The following is a 25,910-nucleotide window of genomic DNA, read 5'->3' as shown; positions in this document are numbered from 1 at the left end:
GGCAAGCGGTGGAATCTCTCAGCGACGAGCATAGAATTGAAAGGCACGCAGAATGGAGGCAGAAGCACAAACATACGGAAACACTAAGAAAGGAATCCTGCAGGAACTTTGTCAGGCAAGAAATGCAAACAGCAATTGAGATGAACTCAATGGACACCAGGGAGTTCCTAATTAAAAAATTGGCTCAGTGCGAAACAGATAACCCTGGTGAGAAGAACGCGGTTCAGGACCTGTCGGTAATGGAACTTGGGGGATGACAACCCAGGCAGCTGAAATAACAGTTGGCAGCACGGAACAGCTGCAGATTTGGTTGAATGTACTAGCACCAGGAGCTGCCGCACATGAGAGGGCAGCTGTCTTGAGAGCAGCGCTGAGTAGACCGGTCGTGATACCTGCAATGGCATCAGTGTCAGTATTGGAAGGAAGACAGACGCTGCGATTGGGATATCGCGATGTTCCACTCTTTGTGGAATCAGCCACGGACATTGACAATCAGCTTCAGTTATTTGAGTCCATGATGGCAGTGCATGATATACCTGTGGCGGAGTGGTCGAAATATTTGATACCTAGTTTGATGGGCCAAATGCAGAAGGCATACCATGCCCTGAGCCCAGAGCAAGGAAGAGACTACCAGGAGATTCGAAAAGTATTGTTGGCTCGATATGCGGTGACCCCTGAATCCTACCGCACTACGTTTAGAACCATGGCAAGAAGCAGTGACTCTTATACGGAATTTAGCAGTTTATTGCAAAGAAACTGTAATCGGTGGCTATAGAAGGGAAGAAAGCCACAACTGTAATGGACATTAAAGACATCTTTATATTGGAGCAGCTAATAAATAAAATGGCTCCAGAAATTGGAGTGTGGGTGGTGGACAGAAATCACACTACCTCAGAGAAAGCAGCCACATTAGCCGATGAATTCCTGGCAAACTGTCCCCAATGGATGGGACTTAGCAGAGGTGAATGGGCGACTATTTACTGAACCCCACCCGATCGAGATACACCACCGACTACATCATGCCCGTGTCGCCACGTATCCAAGCTGCGCACTCTAATGCTCCCAGACCATTCTATGGATTAAGACCAGCTGTGCCCCGAGTCTCAGTGTGCCAAGGAACATCAATTGAGGGTGGGGAGGGGTACTACTATCCTGAATGGCCAGAGGTGGAGGTAGTCTATCAGTTGGAAGTGGTAGCAGCAGTCGGGAAGGCTACCCTGCAAATCTGAAGGGACACCTGCAGCCTGTAAACGTGAGTGGCCAGGAACTGCAGGGACTCCGGGTCTCGGGGGCTTCTATTACTCTGATACGGCCCAGTTTAGTCCCACCTAATCTGGGGGGTGGATTGGTCAGATACTTTGTGGGTGCTATCACACGGAGTCGAGCACAGGCTTTGGAGACAGCTCACGATGTCCCACCCATACCAGCACCAGAAGTCCCTTTTGGATCAGCTGCCACACTACCTGAACCACTGTCCGTGAGTAACGCTGTACCAGACTTCCATGACATCGACATGAATCTGTGGGAGGTAGATAGGACTGCATTTAGGGAAGCCCAACAGACTGACCCATCTTTAGATGGTCCCCGCAGTGCGGTGGAAAGGATAGATTGGGGACCTCAGGAGGATAGGATCATGTGTAAAGAAGGCTGATCCTCTAGAGCCAGGAGTGGATAGGAAACAGTTGATTGTTCCCCAGCAGTACTGTCGCCGGTTACTAGCACTAGCCTATGACATCCCCTTAGGGGTTCGTAAAACCCGTGCCCGGTTGCTACGACATTTCTTCTGGCCTGGAGTTAACCAGGAGGTCAAACACTAGGTCCACATGCGATGTATGCCAACGCCTTGGGTGACCCCCACGTCAGGCCCCCCTACAGTCTATGCCCATCATAGGTGAGCCGTTTAGGAGGGTAGCCATGGACATTGTGGGACCTTTTAAGAAACCAAGCCGAACAGGGAAGATGTACATCCTGACCATAGTCGATTATGCTACTAGATATCCCGAGGGAGTGGCACTAGCATTCATAGCTGCTGAACATATTGCCCATGCTCTCATGGCTACCTTTAGCCATGTAGGATTCCCTTAAGAAGTAGTCACTGACCAGTGGACGCAATTTCAAGGGGACTTGCTGCAGACAGTATAGGACAATTTTGGGGTCCATCCCTTCCGCACAACCCCCTACCATCCCCAGACTAACGGTCTTTGCGAGAGATTTAATGGGACACTTATGCAGTTGCTGCAGGGATATGCTGAGTCGGAGGGGGGAGACTGGGAGAAGTCATTGCAGCAGCTATTATTTGCGTACCGCAAAGTGCTGCAGGATTTTACCTGGTTCTCTCGACCTAGTCTGGGAAAGGTATTTCCAGGAACCTGAGGTCCCAGTTTTGCAAAATGTGGTACAAATAAGGGATAGACTGCAGAGGTTGATGCAGCTTGCTCATGAGCATACTTTAGGAGCGCAGGAACGGCAGCGCCATTATTACAACCAGGGGGCTCGAGAAAGGGAGTTAGAAGTTGGACAGAAAGTGATGGTGTTAGTACCTGCCAGAAAGCACAAGTTACAGGCGACTTGTGCAGGGGCCCTGTACCGTAGTGGACAGACAGGGCCGGGTAGATTACGTTTTTGCACTAGATCGAACCGGGAAGCGGGTGGGTACCTATCACATTAATAGTTTAAAGGAGTACGTCACCAGGGAAATAGGGGCCGTGGCAATCTGTTTCCCACATATGGACGACCCAGAGACTGACCCCATACCCGACATTCTCGCAGAAACCAAAAAGGACCTAGGGCTGGAGGCAATGCCCATATGCCAGCAGTTAACAGGAGCCCAGACTCAACAGATGAAGGGAGTATGAGAGGTAGAGCGGCCTCAGTTCACCAGCAGGCCTGGGCGCACTCATGCAGTGGTCTCGCTATGTGTCCACGCTGGACCTTAGTAAGGGGTACTGGCAGATACCAGTTACCAGGAAGGCACAGGAGCGGTTCCGCATTCACCACTCTGTTTGGGCTATTTGAGTTTACTGCCATGCCCTTTGTAATGAAGAATGCCCTGGCCACCTTTCAGCGTACAGTAGACTGTTTGCTGACAGGGTGTGAGGAGTTTGCCCAGGCATACCTAGACGATATATCTATTTTTAGTGAGACCTGGGAGGACCACCTGCTACATGTGGCTCAAGTAATAGCCCAGATTAGCCAGGCAGGGTTGACGATCAAACCAGTCAGATGGGGGTGGCGGAGGTGTTGTACCTTGGGCATAGGGTTGGTGGAGGAAATATTCGACCGGAGCAGGCAAAAATTAATGCCATCCTGAATTGGCCTCACCCCACCAACATAAACAGGTACACGCCTTCCTTGGGACTGCGGGCTACTATTGTAGGTATGTGCCCCAGTACAGCACCATTGCCAAGCCGCTGACTGATTTGTCGACTAAAAAGTACTCCTGACAAATTGACTGGACCCCTGATTGTGAGCAGGCTTTTTGCCAGCTTAAGAATATCTTGTCCCAGGCCCCAGTATTAGCAGCCCCTGACTTCCGACTGCGGTTCATTGTGCAAAGAGATGCCTCGGGCTGTGGAATAGAAACTGTTTTGAGTCAAGTAGCGGAGGACGGTTGTGAACACCCAGTGGCCTATCTCTCCCGGAAACTTGTTGATCGTTAGATAGCATACGCCATTATTGAAAATTGGTGCCTGACCATAGTTTTTTCTCTCAAAAATTTGCAGCCGTACTTATATGGACGTGAGTTTTCGGTGGTCATAGATTATAATCCCCTTAGTGGGCTACAATGCACCGCAGGGGATAATGGACGGTTGCTTAGATGGAGCTTGGCCCTACAACTGTATGATGTTTCCATCTCTCACAAAAATAGTAAAGATCACGGGAACGGGGATGGCCTGTCCCGTCAGCAAGAACCATGATCCAAGCCTCGTCGCGACCCTGGAGCTGTGTGGATATATGTATGTATGTATGTATGTATGTATGTATGTATGTGTGTGTGTGTGTGTGTGTGTGTATATATATATATATATATATATATATATATATATATATATATATATATATATATATATATATATATATATATATATATATATATATATATACATACATACACGCACTCTGGAGGCTGAATAGTCAGAAAAGCCAGGGTCAGCAGGAGAGAGGTAGGCAGAACAGGATCGTCAAGCAGAGGAATAGTCAGGAAAAGCCAAAGGTCAAAACCAATCTGTGATACTTTGATCCTGACTTTGTACTGCACTGACAAAGTCAGAAACATGCCAGGTAATAATCAGGAATCAAGCAATATACAGGATAATATGCTTAGGAGCTCAGAACAGCAAAGATGATGCTCTAGCAGGGTATGACCGGCAGAGCACGTTTATATACTGTTTGGAAATTTAACTCCCCATCACTGAGGTTGTCGGCAATCATCTGATTACAACTCTGTGAACTTGCATGAACTGTGCCTGCCTTGCTTTGCAGTAAGAGTTGGACAATGAGTCTAGTATACAAATACAGGATTCCTAACAGTTAATAAATCAATTTTCTTCTATTTTTATTTATCTTCTTTATTCTAAACAATATACCACTATTCCTAGTGCACAAGTTTAAATTAATATGTGTCTACAGAATCCAGTACATTAACCATTAAACATTAGACAGAACCCTCTGCTTGATCGTCAAACTTTTTTGAAGAAGCTAGAAAATGTCTCCAATTACTATTTGTGTGTGTTTTTTTTGTTTTGTTTTCTTTTTTTACTTTTTGGTGTTCCTCTAACAGATGTAACATTTTACATAACTACACCTATTTTTTGTAGAGATAACCACATCCCTAGTTTCATCTTTTGTCTCAAAGTTCTTTCTTATAGTGCAGCTTTTTTTCCTCTTTTTATTGTGTTCTAACATTTTATACTGTCATTGATCAGGTAGTAGAATTAAAGCAAGAGCTAAAGCACCGTGGACTCCATGTTTCTGGGACAAAGGTTGACCTCATTGAGAGACTTAAATCAACACAGGATCCTTGCACAGTCACCTCTGCCCCTGTAAAATCTGCATCCATTCAGCAAGTTAAGCAGAGTGAAGCGATGTCAGTTATCCCAAATGTGTCTGCTTCTCCTTCAGTTATAGAGTCCTCAAAGCTAGGCAGCTTCAGTTCCACACCACCGTGTTCTCCCTGTCCATCAGAGGTTTCTATGGCTAGTGAAGATGATGTATCTACAATTGCAGACTCCTTCACAGAAACAGTTTCTTCTCCTGTCACCCAGCTCATTTTGCTGTCCTCTTCCACACCAATGACCAGTGAGAAATGCTCTGCAGATGTTAGGGATAAAGACATTATGCTACGTGAGAAAGACAGGCAGATTGAGGAACTAACAAGAAGGCTGAAGCAGAAACAAAAGCTAGTGGAGAGACTCCGAAAACAGCTAGAACAGGAGAAGACACAATCCCCTTGTGATGATCTGCAAACATTCATAGTTCAAGTGAAACAGGAGCCTGGCTCATTTACCGGTGACACTATTAAAAGTACACAATCTTCGGAAACAAGAGCAACAGTAAAGTCAGAACTTTTAGTACAGTCTACCTGCCAGCAAGAGCAAGAGATGTTCATAGATTCAGTGCTCAAAAGGGATGAAACGAAAATCACTGGCTCCTCAGGGGCACAGCTAGTCTTCACAGTACGTAACCCCAGCACTCTGCTTCCAGAAGACAGTCAACCAGTTGTACTGCAGGTAGGTAGAAACCAAAATGCCTTTTTGTCAGTAACGAACATTGCAATATAACATTGTGGCTGATATAGGTCTTGTAAAAATATAGCACAGTAAGTGCTGTTATCTGTCTTTTGTTTGTCTATTACATTTCAGTAAAACATTTCCTGAAATTACGTTCCAGAAAGGATTGAATAGCAGGGTTTTGGGTTTTTTTTTGGGAGGGGGGGGGGCTTGGGGTTTGTTTGTTTGTTTTTTGGGGGGGGGGGTGTTAACCATATAAATTTGCAGAGGAACAGCAGATAGCCTTTTGTTTTTACTTCAATTATGAGTGGTTTCTCCCTAAAGTGAACATTTGTTTTACTTCTTTAAGAAAGACCTGGCAAACAGTTTGGAATTCAGAAGGTGAACATTTAGCTTTGAAATAACAGGGTTAATGGAGTGCCTAATAAAAAGTTGTATTAAACAAATTATGCAGTTTTTATTGTTCCCACCTTTTAAATGACAGCTAAGTTCATATTGGCACTCCACAAAAAATACATTTTCCTTGATGTTAAGGTTAATTATTATTTTCTTTATTTCTCCCACCATGTTTCCCTCTTCATGTGCCAGTTATTGAGTCTTCACTGTTGATGTAGCCTCAGATGTCCCCTGGAGCATGGCAGGATGGTGTTCTTCACTCAATCCTTCTGCCTCGATGTACACAGTCCCTCACTCCGACCTCTCTCCCTGGCCTTAGCCATAGATCAAGTGGACCCTTTGTATTTTAGATAGAGTAGTTGCACCCCTGTAGCATTGTCAATATTTCAGTTCAAGTTACCTCAGTGTCCCAGGTCAAGATGGTTTACTGGCAGCTGGCTCCCTTTAGCATTCTGGAGGCTTTCCAGAGGCTCAGACTCGCAGTACAGGGGTTGCATTCATCAATGGTACACACTATATAGTTTGCTCCTATGCTATCGGCATAATTGCAGTTTCTGTCAGTGCTTTGACCTACAGATTGCCTTCAGCCTGGCTTAACCCATTTGTGGTGACTAAGGGGCATATTCAATTGTCGGCCAAAATCCCGCGGTGTGCGCACGATTACCGTTATTACGATCTGAAATCCAGCTACAAATTACCGTATTAACTGTATTAACTGTAGCTGCGCGGAAAAACAACAATTGAATATGCCCCTAAGAGTTTTGTCCTTTTACTCTGCTCTTTAGCTAGCATACCAGGTAGAGATGAGCAAAATATTCCATGAAATATTCCCATTGCTGAAGAATTATGCACATTTTTGCTTGTGGAACTTGGCTTTAAGTGTAACTACTTGTTCCCCAGCCACACCATATAGTAGAATGAATTGACTGTGATGTCCCAGCTCTCTTGTTTCTGCAAAATGCAAATTTACAAAACCCATTTGGAATTGTATTCCATAGAATGGTGAAGATAAAACCGAACGCTGAGGTTTTCTCATTAAATCTTTCTTCTCATAGGGATCCATATTCAAGATAAGGGATGTAAGTCCCCAACTTTTGTGGAACAATCAGGTTTACACTACCTGTGTCCTTTTGCTGACATACAAGGACCCCTATGAGTTCATACCCCGCAGGTATTGCTTTAGCCAGAGTAGACCTGTTCCATAGCAAGATTTTGGTCTGCCTTTCCTTCCTACCTATCCGGCCAGGGGAGGACCTGAGTACCTCAGTGCCAGATTTATGTGTGTGCTCATAAACCTTACAGTATTTAGCAGCCCTTTTTCCCAAGGAGATTTGGCGATTGAATGTCTCCAGCTGTTGACCTTGTGATTTTGTGGAAATCTGACAGGATTACATTCCCCCTTCCGAACACAGCAACTTTTAAGGACCCCTCAGAGGAGATTGTAGAGTCTTATTTAAATAACCTATTTTTCACCTCTTGGTTCAGTGCTTAGGCAACTGCAGCAACTTATGTGGGTAATGTAATTATTACTTGACTGAGACAACTTCATGATGGTTAGCAAAACAGCACTGATACAGCTCATCTCTAATATCTTGGATGCTTGACCTTTAATTCTGATAGACTAAGTAGCCAGATCCTCAGCCATTTTTAATGCTGGTGCGTAGAGTCCTCCAACTTAAATGTTGATTAGCATACAATCCTTATAAAAAGGTCCCTCTCTTCACTGTCTTTTCCATGGAATATTTCTGTGTGTCAGAGCTAACCAAGGAATCTTTAGGTTGTTTCTCCAGAATAGACCCAAAAAAGTTTATTTTGACCTGATTTTGCGTCCTGGACATGGTGGCCTTTCCTCAAGGTCCCAGGCATCCTAAAAAAAGATGCCCTTCTGGAATACAAACAGCTTAAGGATGGTGATAGCTGTAAATCTTTCTGAATACAGGCTGGAGATTATAACCTTCTCAGCATCTCTTGGATGCTCACATCATCAGAATATTGGATATGGAAAGGATGAATTTGGTTCCTTGGCGCATAAAATATATACATATAAGAATGGAAGAATAGGTATACAAGTAGATATTTTAATTCAATTATAAGACATAGACACGTTCTGGCCAGAACGACTTAAAATCACTGTGTAGTATATCCTGCAATTTTTGTGATTGATGAGCTGCAACAGATTATGCACATTTATACATGCAGATGTGGCAAGTGGCAGACATATCTGGATAGTTCAATAATATAAAAACAAATGGCTGTCAATGAACACTCAATTTGGATAGTGAAAAGTCAATGGTAAGTCCATCTAACTTCCAAGTGTATCCAAGTGAGATGGAGATCATAAGTAACAAAGTGCATTAAAGACTCACATTTGAGTGATATGGTGGTCAGGCCAGGCTGGGATGTCCTCCTTCTCCTCTGATCCGGGTGCTCCTTTTCCTCCCCTAATGACAGGTAGGTGATACCGTTCGTGGCCCCGTGAAGATATGCAGTTAATAGGTGGCGCATGCGCGCTCTATTCATTCAGACGCTGGCTGTCACACTGCTGATGCTCCGGTCCGTATGTGTAGTGCTGTTGAGAGAACTAGCATGCTAGCATAGTCCGGGCTTGCGCCCCGCAGTGGTGCGATATTGGCGGACCGTGGCACACTGATGTTAGGATGGATTTGGTAGGTGATAAAGTAGTAAAAGATGCAATTTATCCAACGAGTTTCACCCGCAGTATAAAACAATGGGCTTCCTCCATATCCATAACTTTAGAGGGTGGGGACCCCCCTTGCATCATACAGGTTCTGCTCTGTGGCAGCAAAATAAACCTTTCAACATTAGAAAGTGCGGCCTCACCTACCTATATATTTTTTCAGAATATTGCATCCGAAGGTCTTTCATAAGATCATGGACATGTGCGGGCCAACAAAATGGTGAAATAATTTCTCGGTTGAACCACAAGGTAGAGCTCTTCTGCTCCAGGTCAAGGGTTTCTTGAGTTGGTCTTGGTAGATGCTATATCAGTTTTGTTCTGCCTGGTCTACCTGTTCATTCCAGTACCAATGCTTCCGAGGGTCTTGAAGTTGGAGAGAGGGTGTCCTGTTCATTCAGGTAGCTTGGTACACGAACATTGTCTCCATGACAGCATGTCCGTCATGGCGTCTGCTGCTCAGACCATATATTTTAAGTCAACGGCCATTTCTGCACCATGTTTAAAATGGCTGGTTTTAATGATGTCGCTGTTGAAGCCATGATCCTTCAATCAAGGGGTTTACTGAGCGTATGGTGCATGATTCGGGCTAGGAGGCTTGGTACAGTCAAAAATTTCACTGGCTCTTGAGAATGTATATTGCTTGGTGTGAGCAGAAAGGGTTTCCTTCCTCTTCTTTTCCTTTTTCTAGAATGCTTATGTTCTTACAGGACTGGTTGGAAGCCAGTCTGCACCTTAGCTCTCTTGAGGTTCAGGTGTTAACTCTCTATGCCTTTTTTGAAAGAAGACACGCTCTGTTTTTCCAGGGTGTACTTCATATACCAACCTCCTTATATCCCTTTGGTTGCCTCTTGGGATGTCAACTTGGTCTTGAATGCTTTGCCACATTCAGCTTTTAAACACACTTGGATTCGGTTGATTTGAAAATTTCTGACACGGAAGACGGTCTTATTTCTGCCCATTTATACTGCTAGAAGATTTTCAGAGCTGGCAACTTTGTCCAGCATATCTCCTCTTCTAGTGTCCCATGAGGATAGGGCGGTTCTTCAGACTAAATTTTCTTTCCAACCTAAGGTGGTGTCCAGTTTCCACATTAATCAGGATATTGTCATTCTGACAGTGGTCAAGAGTAGGTGTCCAGAGGAAGAGGGCTCTCTTTTTTCTTTGAATGTGGTCAGTCTTGCAGACTTATGTGCGTAGACCTCATCATGGGACTTGGAACTTGTCCTCTCTGATGAGCATGAGGGGCTGGCCAAATTATAGCTTTACCATTGTAACGTGGATGAGAGCCATAATCCATCAGGTTTATAGTGGAGCAAAGCAGCCAGTTCCAGGGAATCTTCACGCTCATCCCACCAGATCAGTGAGTGCTTCTTGGTGACATGGCATGGTGCTTCAGCTGAGCATGTGTGTCAGGCGGCTACCTGATCTTCTGTTCAACCTTTTACCAGATTTTACAATTTTAATGTGCTTGCATCCAGGGATACCATGTTTGGGGGAAAGTTGCTGTCCAAATGCACAAGATCTCCTAATAGATTGCTTTTTCTATTCCATTGAGGAACACCGGATGCCCACTCTTTATGCTCTGGGTTCTCCTCCTTTTGTGTGATATGTTTGTTTTTTTGTTTCAGCAGATGTGCTTCCCTCCTTTCTTTTTGTTTATCTCCTTTTCTGTGTGGCTTGGTTAAACACAAACTGAGGCCCTACAGGAGAGAGGGGTATAGAGAGGGAGGAGGTACAGTGAACTGTTAAGAGATTTTAAAGTGCCCATACGCCTTGATCCCTACACTATACACCAATGTGCTCGTTGTCCACTAATGGACTAAGAGAAAAGAATTTAACATAAAAACCCTATTTTTTTTTCTTAAGACTGGGACTACAGTGCTACCATCTCCCCAGCCCAATAACTCGCAGCCAAAAACAGAGGTCCTCCTTTCCCAGCCTTCACAACAAGTGAGTACATTTTTAATGTCCGTTTTCTACTTATTAAACTGCATGTTCATTTAAGATCTCTTTTTTTATTTGTAAAGACAATGTTGGTCATGTAGACAACAATAGTTATAATGACAATAATGTTTATATGAAGTTCTCTACTTATTTTACAGAGTCAAAAGCCAGCTTACCAACTGGGGCCATGTACCATTTTTTCTTTCGCAATTTCTTCCAACATAGAGCCTTTTATGAATGTGAATGGAGTACAGAAACAGCCAACACACTCCAGCAAAGAAACCCCTTTAAGTTGCTCTCAGAAACAGGTAATGTTTTTATCCTCGGTATACTTCATTCTTTTCCCCCTCTCTCTCAAAAATCAAATCTCTATCTGCATTAGCACTTGTGTTGCCAATATAAGTTAGAAGCAGGATTCCATTCAGGCTAAATCCAGCATGTATGCCTTCCTGACTGTACCTCCGTGGTCTCGGTTTTCATTTTGGATGCTTGTATCCTCTTCTGAATTGAATCTTTCACATTTTGTATTTAATTTTAAATAACAAATATAATATAAATATAAAATTGTATATGTCGCAATGAACTGAATCTCATTTGCAGTTTATTCCAGGCGATACTTCCAGTCTGTTTTATTACACTCAGCTGGTTCATCAACTTTCTATAAGTTCTGGAATGCCAGCATCCATAACTGTGCATTCAGGGGCTAATAGAAAAAAAAATTATATATATATTTTTGGGGTTTTTTAAATCCGTGTAGCCAATTTTGAACTAGAGTCATTTAAAAAAAAAAACTGTAGTATTTTATTTTTATTTTTTTTTAAGAACATTTTTCCAATTAGAACTTTACCTATGTCAAGCTACTAAAAACTGCAAGAAAAGTTATCTATGCAATTTGACATTTATGAATCTTTTCTTTTGGGATGTGTACTTTTCTTTAAATTAAATTTCTGCCTTTTACCAATTTTTAGATATTTTAGTGAAAAACCAAACATTGAACTCTAAACACGGAGTATTAAACTTTGATGCCAGCGTTCATTGCTGATCTTGCATTTTAATACAGACCTGGGAAAAAATTACATATTCTCTCCTGATTTACTAAATTGTAGTGACCAACGATAGTCTCGATATACATGGAAGCACTCTGTGTTCCTAGATGCACCTTGTGTGATGCCTTGTTGTGGATCTGGAATATTACCGTATTTCCCCATGTATAAGACGCACCTTTTCCCCCCAAATTTTGGGTCTAAAAAAAAGGTGCGTCTTATACACTGCAAGCACTACTTACTTTAATGAAGAAGTCGGCACCTGGATGTCAGAGAGGAGTCCCCGCTAATTGGAACAGCGTGTACCCGCTGGCTGTATGGAACATCGTGTCCCCGAACCGGAAGTCCTGCCACGTAAACCGGAAGTAGTGGGTCCGCCGGGCTGTTCCAACTCCAGCCCCTGGTCTCCACCGGAAACAGGCCACAATTTCTGTGATAGGCGCTCCGTGAAGTAAGGCACTTAGCTAGGAGCCACCAGGGCCAGGGGGGGACACTTCAGAAGGCGGGGGGCACCCGGGAATCTGGCAACCGCCAGGAGGGCAGCGTGTTCAGAACATCAGATGACGCAGGACGTCCGGCCGGCAGTGGGAGACTCAGGAAGCAAACAAGTCACCAGCGAGTCCAGCAAGTGTTCTCCACTACCCAGGTGCTGATGGCCGATTGTAGTCTCAAAGGTAAGGCAGAATATGAATCCTCTGAGTGGGAGAGCACAAATTACCGGTATGCGACCATCCGATTGGTGTCTGATTGGCAAAAGGACCTGATACATGTTTTTTTTTCATTTTATGCCCCAAAATTAAGGTGCGTCTTATACATGGGGAAATACGGTAAATCCCCCACCCCACATGCTCTTTTGGAGGAGTTGTTGCAATCCTTCCTGAAGTGAATGGGAAAAACCTACCCACCTTAACCTTTGTGGCCATGTGCAAGGCTGAACTATGAACCCTGATGGTGGCATTGGAAGCCAAACTTTAAACATGCATCTAAAAATGCACTGGGCAGTTCATGAATGAGCAAGCACAGCAATTGTGCTCATTCTGTATGCTTCATAAATTAAACCCTTTGTTTAAGCAGAAGTAGACAAGCAATTGCTGCTGTTCGTAAATAAATTTCCTAATCTGTTATTAATACACAGTAGTGCACTAAATATAATGAGGCATCCAAGTGTAGTACTAGACTGACTGCTGTGTGAACCATAAAATGGTATTCTCTCAGGTAAGTGGATTTGGCTGTGTAATACTGAGCACTGATTGGGATTTGGGTGGTATATATTCATGTATCCCTGATTGGTGAATTTTAAATAGATAACCCTTGATGGTCAATATGGATAAAGAACAATGCACAATATATGAATTATATGGAAAACTATGTAAATTATAATTTATTGGACTATTGTACAATGAATAGTTGTATGTTCTCTTTACTAGTCTCAAAGAATCAACATTAACTGTAATCAGAAATGCATAATGGAATTTATTCTATTAAATTCCTCAAATTAGACTTGAAAATACACTGTTGCTAGTTGCAACACAGAGAGAACCACATCTCTACTTTTCAATCTTATATTCAAAGTCTGATTCTATTTCCAGTTGGTCTGTACTAATAAGCAGTGTTGAACTGCTCACCGGCTGTATGGTGTCCATATTGCCAAATCACAGTTTAGAAGCTAGCACATAGGGGCATATATTAAGTCACACAGACTTTTTGTGAAAAGAGATATGTAGATCTTTAAACATTTATCAATTTAACCAATACTTGTAACAGTGTTTTTGTTCTCTGCAAAATTATTACACTTCTATAAATATGGAATAGGTGGTCACCCCAAGCACACCACCACCGCAGCCTGAACCGGCAGCACCCCCACAGAGCATTTTTCTCACTCCTTCATCACCAGCCTGGATAAAGGAAACACCAGGGAATGAGGAATCTGTGGGACATGAACCCAACAGTTCTGAGGTAAATTATTTTCTTTACTTTTATTTTCTTCCTCCTTCTTTCTTTCTCTGTTATATTAATTAACAAGCACATTTTATAATGTGTAACTCTATTATAATGGAGACCTAGAGGGTCATTTATTATCAGGATACAAAGGTGCAAGTATACAGTAACCCTTAGCATCCAATTACATTTCATTAGATTAACATGCACTGAATCTATGAAGCCGATTTGCAAATTGATTGTAATTGATTACTGCATGTTTATACTTTTAAACCATGGTACTAAATGACCATTTTAGTTTTATTTACTTGGGATCCACCTAAGCTCAGATAATAGTAGTCAAACAGCCCTTAGGCTGTTCCTTGAATTATATAAAATGATTTGTAATCCCATCCATTTTTGTGAAATGAATTGGAAAAGGTGCTTTTCTTTTAGCATGGATCCTTCTTTCTATATTACCTATAATAGAACTAAGCAAGAAGCCAGCAAAGCTATGTCATAATATAACAAATGCAAATCATAATTTGTTAATTTAACTAATTTCCTTTTGTTTTTTCCAGCATATACCCCAAAATTACAGTTGTAGATAAAATTGTGTCATGGTAGTGAGCTAGGATGGACATACATAGTGTGTATATTTATATAGCCCACTCCACTAGATGTTATAACCAGTGGACACCTGGGCTTGTAGTTGTTATCTAAACACCTCTGATAACAAAATAAAAAATACATCCAGGAATCATTCATAACCTCTTTAGACCATTACGCTATGGTAGCCTTAGTAACGATATATAATGAATAATCACCATAAAAAAGAAGCTCTATACAGCAGCAAATGTATGCATATCAATGAACTAAAGCACTGAAAGTGCCTTTTTTAACTCTTCACAGATAGTATTGTATAAAGTCCAGTATTTGAACCACTATATCAAAATATAAATTTTACTTAAAAGTATTTTATGTAAAACTAGCCAGTGCAATATTATTACAAATAGACTATCAGTTGGAAAAACATAATTCCCAAAAGAGAAAGACTTAACTTTTTTCCTTTAAATTCATTATAATCATAGGTTTATGTACATTAAATAGATGTTACACAAAGATATCAAAAAGGCCACAAATACTATGTGTGACACGATAAGATATAGCTATAATCCAAAATGATTTGTAGTAGATACTGAATCATAACAGTCTAGTGTAAAGTAACCTTTTTTTTTTTAGAACACCATGTCATGATAGCCATGTGGATTATTCACGACGTATATTATCCAAAAAACTCTTAGGAAACCATCAGTATACTATTGCGCTGGATGTAATTAAGTGATGATGTTTAAAATTGGCACATTAAAAACTTATTTCAAGGAGAGATCGATTGGTTTGTGTGCAAATCAAATAGTGCACAGGTAGTGTCAAGTAATCCTCAATCAGAATGCAAATGAGATTTGTGTAAGCTGTCACTAACTTCTGTGGTAACAGTAAAGCTTGGAATAAAATATGCATGTTAACAAATCTACATCATTTATATTTATTCTCTAAAAGTTGATTAGATTTTGTGTAGTTTATTGAAACATTTCTCCATACTTTCCTCAAAAAATCTCAACATGTTATATTTTGAAGATTTTTGTCTATGGGAATGGTGGTTTAATTACTGACACAGTCAAATAGATTAATTGCAATAACAAAAGGGTCGGCACAACACACTTAGGGTTAAAACACCAGTGTGAGCTGCACAAATTAGGAGTAACCACACTCCTCACAACAATGTTCACAAAAATTAACTTGGTGCTCAAACACTGATCATGATACATGAACACATGAAAACACTGAATAACAAACTACAGCAAAATATGTAACTTCTAATGCTTCTAATTGTATGACATAATGATTAAGCAAAAACACCCCACACAACAACAGACATACTTTCTCTTCTATTATATACAATACAATTATTCACGGTTGTGCCAAGATTGGATGTCTGACTTCCACATTGAGAGATACACTGTGTGACTGCAGCAGCAATTCATCTCTCATAGACTTTCATTATACCATATTACTTTTCATTTTCACGTGCAGTTACATTCATAATGTGATTGCAGCTCCATAACAGTGTTTTTGCTTAATCATTATGCTATACAATTAGTAGCATTAGAAGTTACATATTTTGCTGTAGTTTGTTATTCATTGTTTTCATGTGTTCATGTATCATGACCAGTGTATGAGCTCCAAGATAATTTGTGGTAAAATAGATGAATTAATTCACAATTAAGCAAATCCTCAAAACATGACTTTAAGGACTGTAATTCAAAAACCTTGGTCTAATGTTACTACCTTTCTAATTAGGATGGGAAACCTACAGGACTGCAAATGGATGACTTTTTTGACATTTTGATACATAATTTAGGTAAGGTTTTTTTTAAAAAAATGTATTTCTTTATATACGTGCATACATTTACGCAGTGTTTTATTATTCCTTTCTGCACTGTAACTTTTCATTGTTCGACATAAGTGTACGCAACTATGCAGAAGAAATTATGTATGTTTGCTTGTATACAGGTGAAAAAGCTTCCTCTAGCATCCAGGGATCACTATATAGAATTCTAAATTACAACTACCACTTAGAATCTGCAAGTTGAAAATTGAATGAGGCAGTTTGGCGAAAATATATTTCTCTTTCCTGCCATTGGGGGACACTGCGACAATGAGGTATAGTAGGTGGAAATGGAGCCATGACACTTTAATGCTAAAAGTTTAAAAGGTAGCTCCTTCCTCCACTATGCCGCCCCATAAGGAGCCATCTTCAGTTTTAGGTAAGTGCCTTTAGAGATAAATCTTTTGTTTTTATTTTTTTAGCCCTTCATGCTCTAACTTTATTTATTTATTTATTTTTTACTTTTAATTTTGTTACTAATAATTGCTTTCTTCACTCTTGGTCCCTGCATCGGGGTGTGCAGTTGTTACGGCTACCCTCACCCAAGCAGTTCAGCAGGGCGTGTACATATTGTTGTTACTGCCTTGGCAACGACCAGTTCTTATTGTAAAAGCACAGCTCGGCTATGGGGTATGCCTACTGAGTAGATCTACAGTAAGTAGAGAACAGTCTTGACAGCCATGGCGACAGATAACAGTAAATATAGATCAGCATAGGGGAGGACAAAGATTAGTTGAGGGATTGAATGAAGGAGCACTTAGTCATGGGCAAAAGTTTTGAGAATGTTTGTTATTATTTTTCACAAACTTTGCTGCTTCAATGTTTTTAGACCTTTTTGTCAGATGTTGCTATGGTATACTGAAGTAAAATTACAAGCATTTCATAAGTGTCAAAGGCGTTTATTGACAATTACATAAACTTTATGCAGAGAGTCAATATTTGCAGTGTTGACCCATCTTATTGAAGACCTTTGCAATTCGCCTTGACATGCTGTCAATCAACTTCTGGGCCACATACTGACTGATGGCCGCCCATTCTTGGCTAATCAATGCTTGGAGTTTGTCAGAATTTGTGGGTTTTTGTTTTTCCACCCGCTTCTTGAGGATTGACCACAGGTTCTCAATAAGATTAAGGTCTTGGGAGTTTCCTGGCAATAAACCCAAAATTTCGATGTTTTGATCCCCGAGCCAATTAGTTATCACTTTTTCCTTATGGCAAGGTGCTCCATCATGCTGGAAAAGGCATTGTTCGTCACCAAACTGTACTTGGATGGTTGGGAGAAGTTGCTTTTGGAGGATATTTTGGTACAATTCTTTATTCATGGCTGTGTTCTTAGGCAGAATTGTGAGTGAGCCCACTCCCTTGGCTGAGAAGCAACCCCACACATTAATGCTCTCAGGATACTTTACTATTGGCATGACACAGGATTGATGGTAGTGCTCACCTTTCCTTCTCCGGACAAGCTTTTTTCCAGATGCCCCAAACAATCTGAAAGGGGATTCATCAGAGAAAATAACTTTACCCCAGTCCTGAACAGTCCAAACCCCTGTACCTTTTGCATAATATCAGTCTGTCCTTGATGTTTTTCCTGTATAGAAGTGACTACTTTGCTGGCCTTGTTCACGCCAGGCCATCCTCCAAAAGTCATCGCCTCACTGTGCAGATGCACTCACACCTGCCTGCTGCCATTCCTGAGCAAGCTCTGCACTGGTGGTGCCCCGATCCCGCAGCTGAATCAACTTTAGGAGACAGTCCTGGCGCTTGCTGGACATTTTTGGCCGCCCTGAAGTGTTCTTCACAACTATTGAACCTCTCTCTCCTTGAAATTCTTGATGATCTGATAATTCGTTGATTTAGCTGCAATCTTACTAGCAGCAATATCCTTGCCTGTGAAGCCCTTTTTGTGCAAAGCAATGACTGCATGTGTTTCCTTGCAGATAACCATGGTTAACAGAGGAAGAACAATGATTTCAAGCACCACCCTCCTTTTAAAGCTTCCAGTCTGTTATTCTAACTCAATCAGCATGACAGAGTGATCTCCAGTCTTGTCCTCGTCAACACTTTTACCTGTGTTAATGAGAGAATCACTGGCCTGATGTCAGCTGGTCCTTTAGTAGCAGGGCTGAAATGCAGTGGAAATGTTGCTTTTGGGATAAAGTTCATTGTCCTGGCAAAGAGGGATTTTGAAATTAATTCCAATTCATCTGATCACTCTTCATGACATTCTGGAGTATATGCAAATTGCCATAAAAACTGAGGCAGCAGACTTTGTAAAAATAATATTTGTGTTATCTCAAAACTTTTGGCCATGACTGTATTTGTCAGGAACAGGGTTGCAGATAAATGCATGTCTTCCCTCTTCGTGGGCTAAGCGGGGCTTGTCCTCAGCGGAGGAACCATTTTTCCTCCACATCGCTGCAGTCTGTATCTTGCATCTCACGCTGTGCTCCTCTCATACTGTGCAATTTTCTGGCCACTGATTATTAACCTGTAAAGACTCAGTCATATAGTTTTACTTTTGTTCCTTGTGTATGGCTTGTGTCTTTAGGCATATCATTTGTGGAGTGCTCGATAGCACTTGTAATGTTGCTGAGTCCTTTATAGACCACAACTATACCTATTATACCTCTGTGGAGGGTTAAAATAGATGGGGCCTCACGTTACTATTTATTTCTCTGGTGTGTGTGTTTACTGTCTATTTTTTACCACCACGTCTAAAAAGGACTTCCAATTCTAAGCGGCCTGCTGGAAGGTCTGTGCAACATTACACTTGTGCTAATGTAATTCTAAATTACTTTTTGGACAATCTGACCCAGATGTCCTATGCCCTTTCTGCTACGTGTGAGGCAGCGGACAGTGAGCAGCGCTCCTCGTAAGTTTCACTGGCGGCATGGAAGAGCTGGGCTGGGCTAAGTCACTGGAGACCTCCATAGCTGAACTTACTCGTGTTATGGCTTAAACAGCTGGGTGCATCTTTTCCTCTTAAAAGTTACCAAATATTGATTTTAGCCAGCCGGGGCCGTGTACTTTTCCGGTGTCCTAGGTAGAGGCAGGGTGGCTTTAAGTTTAGCAGGGTCTGGCCAGGGCCTCATTTTCTCTCCTCTGAAGAAGATGGGGAATTGGTACATGAGTTTGAGAGGAACAAGAGTTATATTGTGGTGGAGGCCTCCAGAACGCAGAGTGTTGGTGACTTAATCCTTGGGGTTCGGTAGACCTTAGGCTCTGCACAACCAGGGATTATCGAGTCTTCTAACTTTATAATAGGAAAAACAGAAAGTTTGTTTTTTTTGCCTTTGCCTCAACTCCTTAAGATTGTTTCACAGGCTTGGCAAAAACTGGACAAAAAGTTCCAGATGCCAGGAAAATGTAGTTCTTTTTATTCCTTACACGGGGAGGGAAGTTGCTAACAAATGGAAGAGTTCTCCTAATGTAGACCCTCCCCATTGCCTGCATGACGAGGACCACCACTACTCCGGTTCCGCTTATATGGCAGCAGTAAACTTTTTTAGACCGGTCATGTCTACCGTCTAAATAAACAAGGCAATTAAAAAATGGGCTACGGGTAAGCAGAAAAATAGGCCTAAAGTTGTTTTTTGTTGTTAGCAGAGCACATTCAGGACGCCATAGACTTCTTGGGCTAATCGTCTTTGGATGCGGCTTCTGTCACTGCCATATTGTCCGAGCTTAGGATTAGGTTTACGGCAAGGTGCTCTTTTACGGTCATGTTCTTGATTGGTGGATTCAAAATCTAAGCGAGCTCTGCAGTCCTTAATTTTTGACAGTGACACTCTGGATCTGAGTTAAAGCGAATTATTAATGTAGCAGCAGGAGATAAGAGCTCTTTTTTTCCTGTTACTAAACAGGCGATGTTTCTTTCCTTAATTTCGTTAGAGAGGAACTTCCACCAAAGCAAGTTTGTATCGACCCTCTAACAGCATGACTCGACGATACACCATGTTCTAGTGGTGAGTGCCTGTCAACTGCAATTTCAGAATTAATGGTTGGCCTCAGCCACCGATGTCTGGTTTGGGGAGTGGTAACAAGGGGCTATGTCATAGACTTTGTCACATTTCTTCACCACAGGTACTTCACTACAGGAGCTTGTCATTCAGGGAAACTATTCAGAAGCTTCTGTGTTCTGGAGTAGTTACTCTTCCACCCCAAGAAAGAGATTTGAGTTTTACTTCAATCCCTTTCTGGTACCAGTGCCAGACTGATTGTTTTTGATGATTTTGAATCTCAGGTCCTTCAACAACCAAGTTCGGGTCCTGTGTCGTTGCAACTGTGATCCCAGACATTGAAAAAGGGGAAAATAATACAACCCTAGACAGACAAAATACCTTCCTCCATTTTCCCATATGGAAGGGGCATCCGTGTCCCGATTTGCGATATGCAATGCGTATTGACAGTTTGAGGCTTTACCCATTGGACTAGCCAAGGGTTTTCAACAAAATGATGGCCATCATGGCAGTCTCTTGCGAACGTGACAATTGTTGCTAAAGGCGCCTTCCGAGAATCTAGACGTGGCTCTTCAGAATCTGGATAGTTCTCTGAATGTTCTGCCAAACTCCCCAAATCAATGATGTGTATCTCCTCAGGTGCATGAAACTACTGCAGACCATGGTGTCTGTGTTTGAGGCTGTGCCTTTCACAGTGTTTTATTGCAGATCGGATCAGTGGGAAATTCAGACAAAATCGTCTAAATCCACACTTCAGCTGGACAGACAGATCGTCACTTTGTTCATAACCACATAGCAGTCGCTCACTTGGTGGTTGTATGATGTGCACAAGCATGGTTGGCTAGCATCTAAGTAATTGATTGCCTGGTGGGGTATAGCCATTATTCATTAGGATTATATTAGAACGTCTTGGCCGGTGCCAGTTGGAATAAAAACTCATTCAATCAGGGTAGTCTGTGCTCCTTGGGCTTAGGCCAGACACTTGTGTCTGGCTACTATGTGGCTTTCTTTCCACACATTAAAAATTTTACAAATTACATGGTTTTGCATCCTAGGTTGTAAGTTTTGGGCACACGGTAAATTGTATTACACGTGACTGTTTCAGAGCAATCCCTTTCTAAGGAATTGCTCATTGTCGCAGAGTGCGCCAGTAGCTACAGTTGCTCAGGTACTGGAGCCTGGTCAAAAAGAAAAACATGTCCCTCCAGAGTCTGGCTATTTATTTTATTCCAGTCAACAATCAAACTAAACTGCTAGTGAAGATTTATGACTGTATAGCTCAGGTGGATTTTTTAGATTTGTAATGCCGTTTGTAGTTGGTATGTTGTTGATTATTGTTTTGGGATAGAGCAGACCTGTGATGTTCAACCAAGTGTGGCGAGAGTTGTAGTTTTCATCTCAGAACCGCTAAACGGTTTGGGTTTTTATCTATTTCTGGTCCAGTAACAGAACAGTTCTTGTTGAATCTGAAATCCTTAAATGTTCAGTTTTGGGTAGAGAGGTTCACAATGGAGTCTGTTGACAATAAGAGCTCGTACTTGTATGTTCCAGTCTGGTAGAGACACTCAACAGCACAGAAGATGCTCTCAAAGATCATTGCAGTGAAGGCAGCGTTTCTCGGATCCAGATGGGTGCTGCTTATCCCTTACTTAGATGATCTGCTGATCAAGGAAAACTCCCTCCTTGGCCTTGCTTCTGACTCATGTTCAGAAAACAGGTTTTAGAAACTTGGGTTGGATTTCCTGTAGTTGATAATCCAACCATGACACCATCTAAGCAGATGATCTTCCTGAGCCTTCTTTTCAACACCCACCAACAGAGGATTTTCCTGACAGAGAACAAAATAATCTATCTATAGGGATTGGTGAAGTATCTGTTAGCTTGCAAACAGATATCATTTCACCTGTGCTTGAAGGTCTTGGGGAAAAATGGTTTCCACTTTCAATTTGCACAGGGCCACTCAAGGGTGTTCCAAATCGAAAGGATTCTGAAGTGGAACAAGTCTCTCCATCTCTTGATGAGATAGACTTTCACAATGTCTTGATAGATGCGTCTATCATTCTGTTGGTTGATCAGGAGCATCAACCTAAACAAGGTCGCCCGTTTGACATTTGGGAGTAGACGTTGGTGCCTACAGATGTGAGTCTTCGAGGCCAGGGGAGTTGTCATGCTTAAGCTTCAAGGGTCATGGAACTGTGGAAGAGTATAATCTTTCAATAAATGTGCAGGACCTCAGCGGTCTTCAATGTTCTAGCCACAGGTTAGCAGTTCTTGCGAGGAAGCCCCATCAAGATTCAAACAGTGCCATGTCGGTGGCTTACCTAAATTACCAAGGGGGCACCAAGAATGCCCTGGTCATGAAAGAGACCACCAGAATTTTGTATTGAATGAAACGGTACATTTCGGCTATTGCAGCATCCTTCTTTTAAATTTATTAATTCAATGTAGTTAACGTTTCTTACCTGGAAGACTACTTTTTCCATAGCTAGGAGAGTTTCGGAGCGGAGAGATCTGTCTTGTAGATGTCCTTTTTCTCATCTTTCATGAGAACTTTGCTGTGCTTAGGACTAAAACTTCCTTTCAGCCAAAGTTGGTCTCCAAGTTTCATCTGAATAAAGATATTGTGATTCTGGCCTTAGACCTCAAGAGAACGGGGGTTCTCTGGACGTGGTTAGGACTTTGAGAAGCTGTGAACATAGGACCAGGAAATTTCGTAGGACAGATGACTTGTTGGTTCAGAGAGAGGCTGGCCAGCCTCTAAGCATGCCATTGCCAGGTGGATTACTTTGGTAATTGCCAGGCTTACATTTGAGCAAAACAGTCTGTCCATAAAAATGTGAGAGCACATTCCACTAGATAAGTTGGTGTATCTTGTGCACTGCATGGCCTCCAATGACCAGCTGTGCACAACAGTCGACTGTTTTATCAGAGCACATCTTCACAAGGTTTTTTTAGATGTAATACTTTTGCATCCAGTTTTGGACATAAGGTGCTGCGCACTGCAACCTATGAGCGTACCCTCCCTTAAGGACAGCTTTTGGACTTCCCCAGTATTACAGTGTCCACTAGGGATAAGTGGAAAAAAATTGATTTTAGTAGTTGCTCTAATTGCTTTTCTCTGATACCATTGGGAGACACTGGATGCTCTGTGTTTATGCTGTGTTTTTTGTTCTGGTTTTTGTTTTTCACTGTTTTTCTTCTTAGGATTCTCATTCTTAGAGAACGGTGTTCTCTCCTTTTGGCACTTCATTAGGAAAATACTGGGGTTTCACAGCCAATGGGAGGGGGGGGGTGTAGATGGGGAGGAGCTTGAAGCTTTCTGGGAAAATGTAAGTGTCCAAGCTCCAGTCACTGCATTCTATACCACAGTGTCCCTCATTAAGTTCAGAGAAATGTGTTTAATATAATACATAGATCCCATTTTAAACTTCTGCTGTTGATATTTTCTATTTTGAGTAAATGTTGTAAAATAAGAGACGCCAGTTTTAATTTATTTTGTTTTTTAATAATTGACAGATCTAGCTACTGAGTCTAAAGAATTTCTGGTGCCATGTCCTAAAGAAACATCTTCCACTCATGTAGAAAATGCAGGGCCACAAAGTGAGATGCCCCCACTATCTTCTCTCACTGCACCAGACCGACTGGAGGACTTTCTAGAGACTTCAGTATGGACACAGTTACTTCGAGGGGAACAAGATGGAACATCTATGCCACTTATTGATGATCTACACAGTCAAATGTTGAGCAGTTTGGCCATCCTGGATCTACCCACCACACCAATGGACACATCAGATCTGCACTTCTCCACAGAGAGAGACCCCCTAGGACTGGATATGTCTGAAGCTCCCCTTAATGGCATGGACTGGCTTGAGCTATCGGTGCCTCCAGCAATGAATCTAACTCCACTCAGTACATCAACTCCTAGTGTCTTTTCTACAGACTTTTTGGACAGCCATGACATGCAGCTACAGTGGGACTCCTGCTTATAAGTCAGCTGTTGCTGGAATCCAGGAGGTTATAAGAAAGAAGATAGCACTTTCCCTGATCTTGATCTACTGAGTACTCAATTATTAGAGTATAAATCAACAGGGCAGTTGGTACAATATGCCAAAATGGAGGGAATAAATGCAGCCCCTCTCCCAATTGATTGTAAACAGCATAAGAATAAGCAGATTATGCATTCTATAACTCAATGCATGTCTTAAAGAATACCATAGTGAAGTTTACCTTTAAAACATACTTTTTATAACCTTTTCAAATATTTTTGTAGAAGTTTTCATGTCTTCACAGAATAGAAGATGGTAGCTAAAATTGTGCTGTGTTAGCATTTGGGGAAAGTCGCCTATATTCTGAATTTATACACTTTAAGCCAAATTCCTTATGATATCCTGATTTCTGATGAAGGTGACAACGTTTTGTTTGTAAAAATGGAAACATTTACTTGCATGTTTGAGAGTGTTAATACTTTTTTTTTTTTTTTTTCAATTGGGGAAAGACTAGAATTGTAGTTTTCCTTTTAAATGAGGGGCTATCCTCTTAATCCCTTATTTTATTGTAGGGCATTGTGATCAGCAGTAGGTGAACGGTGACTCTGCAGTCGTTGAGCTCTGCAAGCTTTCATACCTGGAGAATTGCATGTCACTTGGCCTTGTCTAGGTTTTCAACTAGGGTGCCCAAACCTTCCAGTGAGCATGTGTTAACTTGTAGTCATTATCTGTTAAAGGAATACTGCAAATGCTAAATATGCACTAAGATTTAAGATATAACAGGACCATTCATAAAAACATTTCAAGTGCAAATGACACTGAAGACCACAGAGTTCTAGGGGGACTCTTTAAGTATCAGACACACAGGTGATCTACATCTGTAAGATTGTCCTAAAAGGTGGCTGCTTCTTCTTCACCATGAATCTTACTGTTTTAGTTCACCTGATAAAGTTCCCACAAATGTATAAATCCCATTTAATATTCAAGGCACTTTAATTGTGGGATCTTCAGTCATAACCTCTGAACTGGCTTTACTTTGGGTATTCTAAATTTACTGTAGTATTAATCTGAAATGTGATTCTCCCATCAACAAACTGTTACCTTGCTGACTCAGTATTCCATTCTATTCCAGATATAGGAAACTGCTGATAACTGCTCTATGGTGACTTGTGTAGTTGCTGCCAAATCTTTGGATTGGTGAAACAATGCTGATTACTCATCTGCCAAAGTACCTTCTGGCATATGGCACTTCTGTTTATCCAATCTGTACCTACTGAAGAGCTCTTTCCCAAAAACACATTTAGTGAAAGTAATGTGTGTTATTCTCCCCTGCCTTAGATACAGGATAGTTGGATGGGAGTTTTTTTCTGCGTGTTATGTTTTCCATCATGAATGCTGGGTACCTGGAATTCTCTCTCACATCCATGAAATGAATGTTTAAAGCAAATGAATATTTGTTTTTTTATGAGACACAGGCAAAAAAAAAGTTAACAACAAAAAAATTAAAAAAAGAGACCAAAAAAACTATATAGTAATGAATAAATAAATATTTGCAAGTCGGGGTATAATTGTGTTTATTGGTAAAAATATCTTCCAGAAGATGTGGACACATTATATAATGGTTTCTCTACTATAGGCTCTAGGCAAAGTTGTATATTGTTACTTGTTAACTGTTCTCTGAGGGACATCTGACAAGTATGTTAACATTGTTAAAAAAAAAAGTTATAATTTGCCTCCATTGTAATAGAAATGCATATTCATATATTGTACATCTACCAACCATTACAAT

General features: G+C 41.4%; 1 protein-coding gene across 5 annotated transcripts in view; it reads left to right on the top strand.

Annotated features, from left to right (window-relative positions):
- Positions 1–25,680, top strand: part of MRTFA (myocardin related transcription factor A) — a 202,012-nt gene extending 176,332 nt beyond the window's left edge. For 4 of the 5 annotated variants that reach the window (XM_075182796.1, XM_075182797.1, XM_075182794.1 and 1 more), the window contains 6 exons: positions 4,926–5,729; positions 10,690–10,773; positions 10,926–11,075; positions 13,623–13,766; positions 16,089–16,149; positions 23,652–25,680. In XM_075182796.1, coding sequence (XP_075038897.1) covers positions 4,926–5,729; positions 10,690–10,773; positions 10,926–11,075; positions 13,623–13,766; positions 16,089–16,149; positions 23,652–24,124 — 1,716 coding nt within the window. In that variant the 3' untranslated portion in view covers positions 24,125–25,680. Of the gene's footprint in view, positions 1–4,925; positions 5,730–10,689; positions 10,774–10,925; positions 11,076–11,920; positions 13,767–16,088; positions 16,150–23,651 lie in introns of those variants that run through there. The other variant, XM_075182799.1, reaches the window with a different exon arrangement.
- The last annotated feature ends 230 nt before the right edge of the window (positions 25,681–25,910 follow it).

The sequence above is a fragment of the Mixophyes fleayi genome, chromosome 8, assembly GCF_038048845.1.
Source record: "Mixophyes fleayi isolate aMixFle1 chromosome 8, aMixFle1.hap1, whole genome shotgun sequence".
Lineage (NCBI taxonomy): Eukaryota > Metazoa > Chordata > Amphibia > Anura > Limnodynastidae > Mixophyes > Mixophyes fleayi.
Note: the sequence above shows the minus strand (reverse complement) of the source record. Positions and strands in the feature narration are given on the sequence as shown.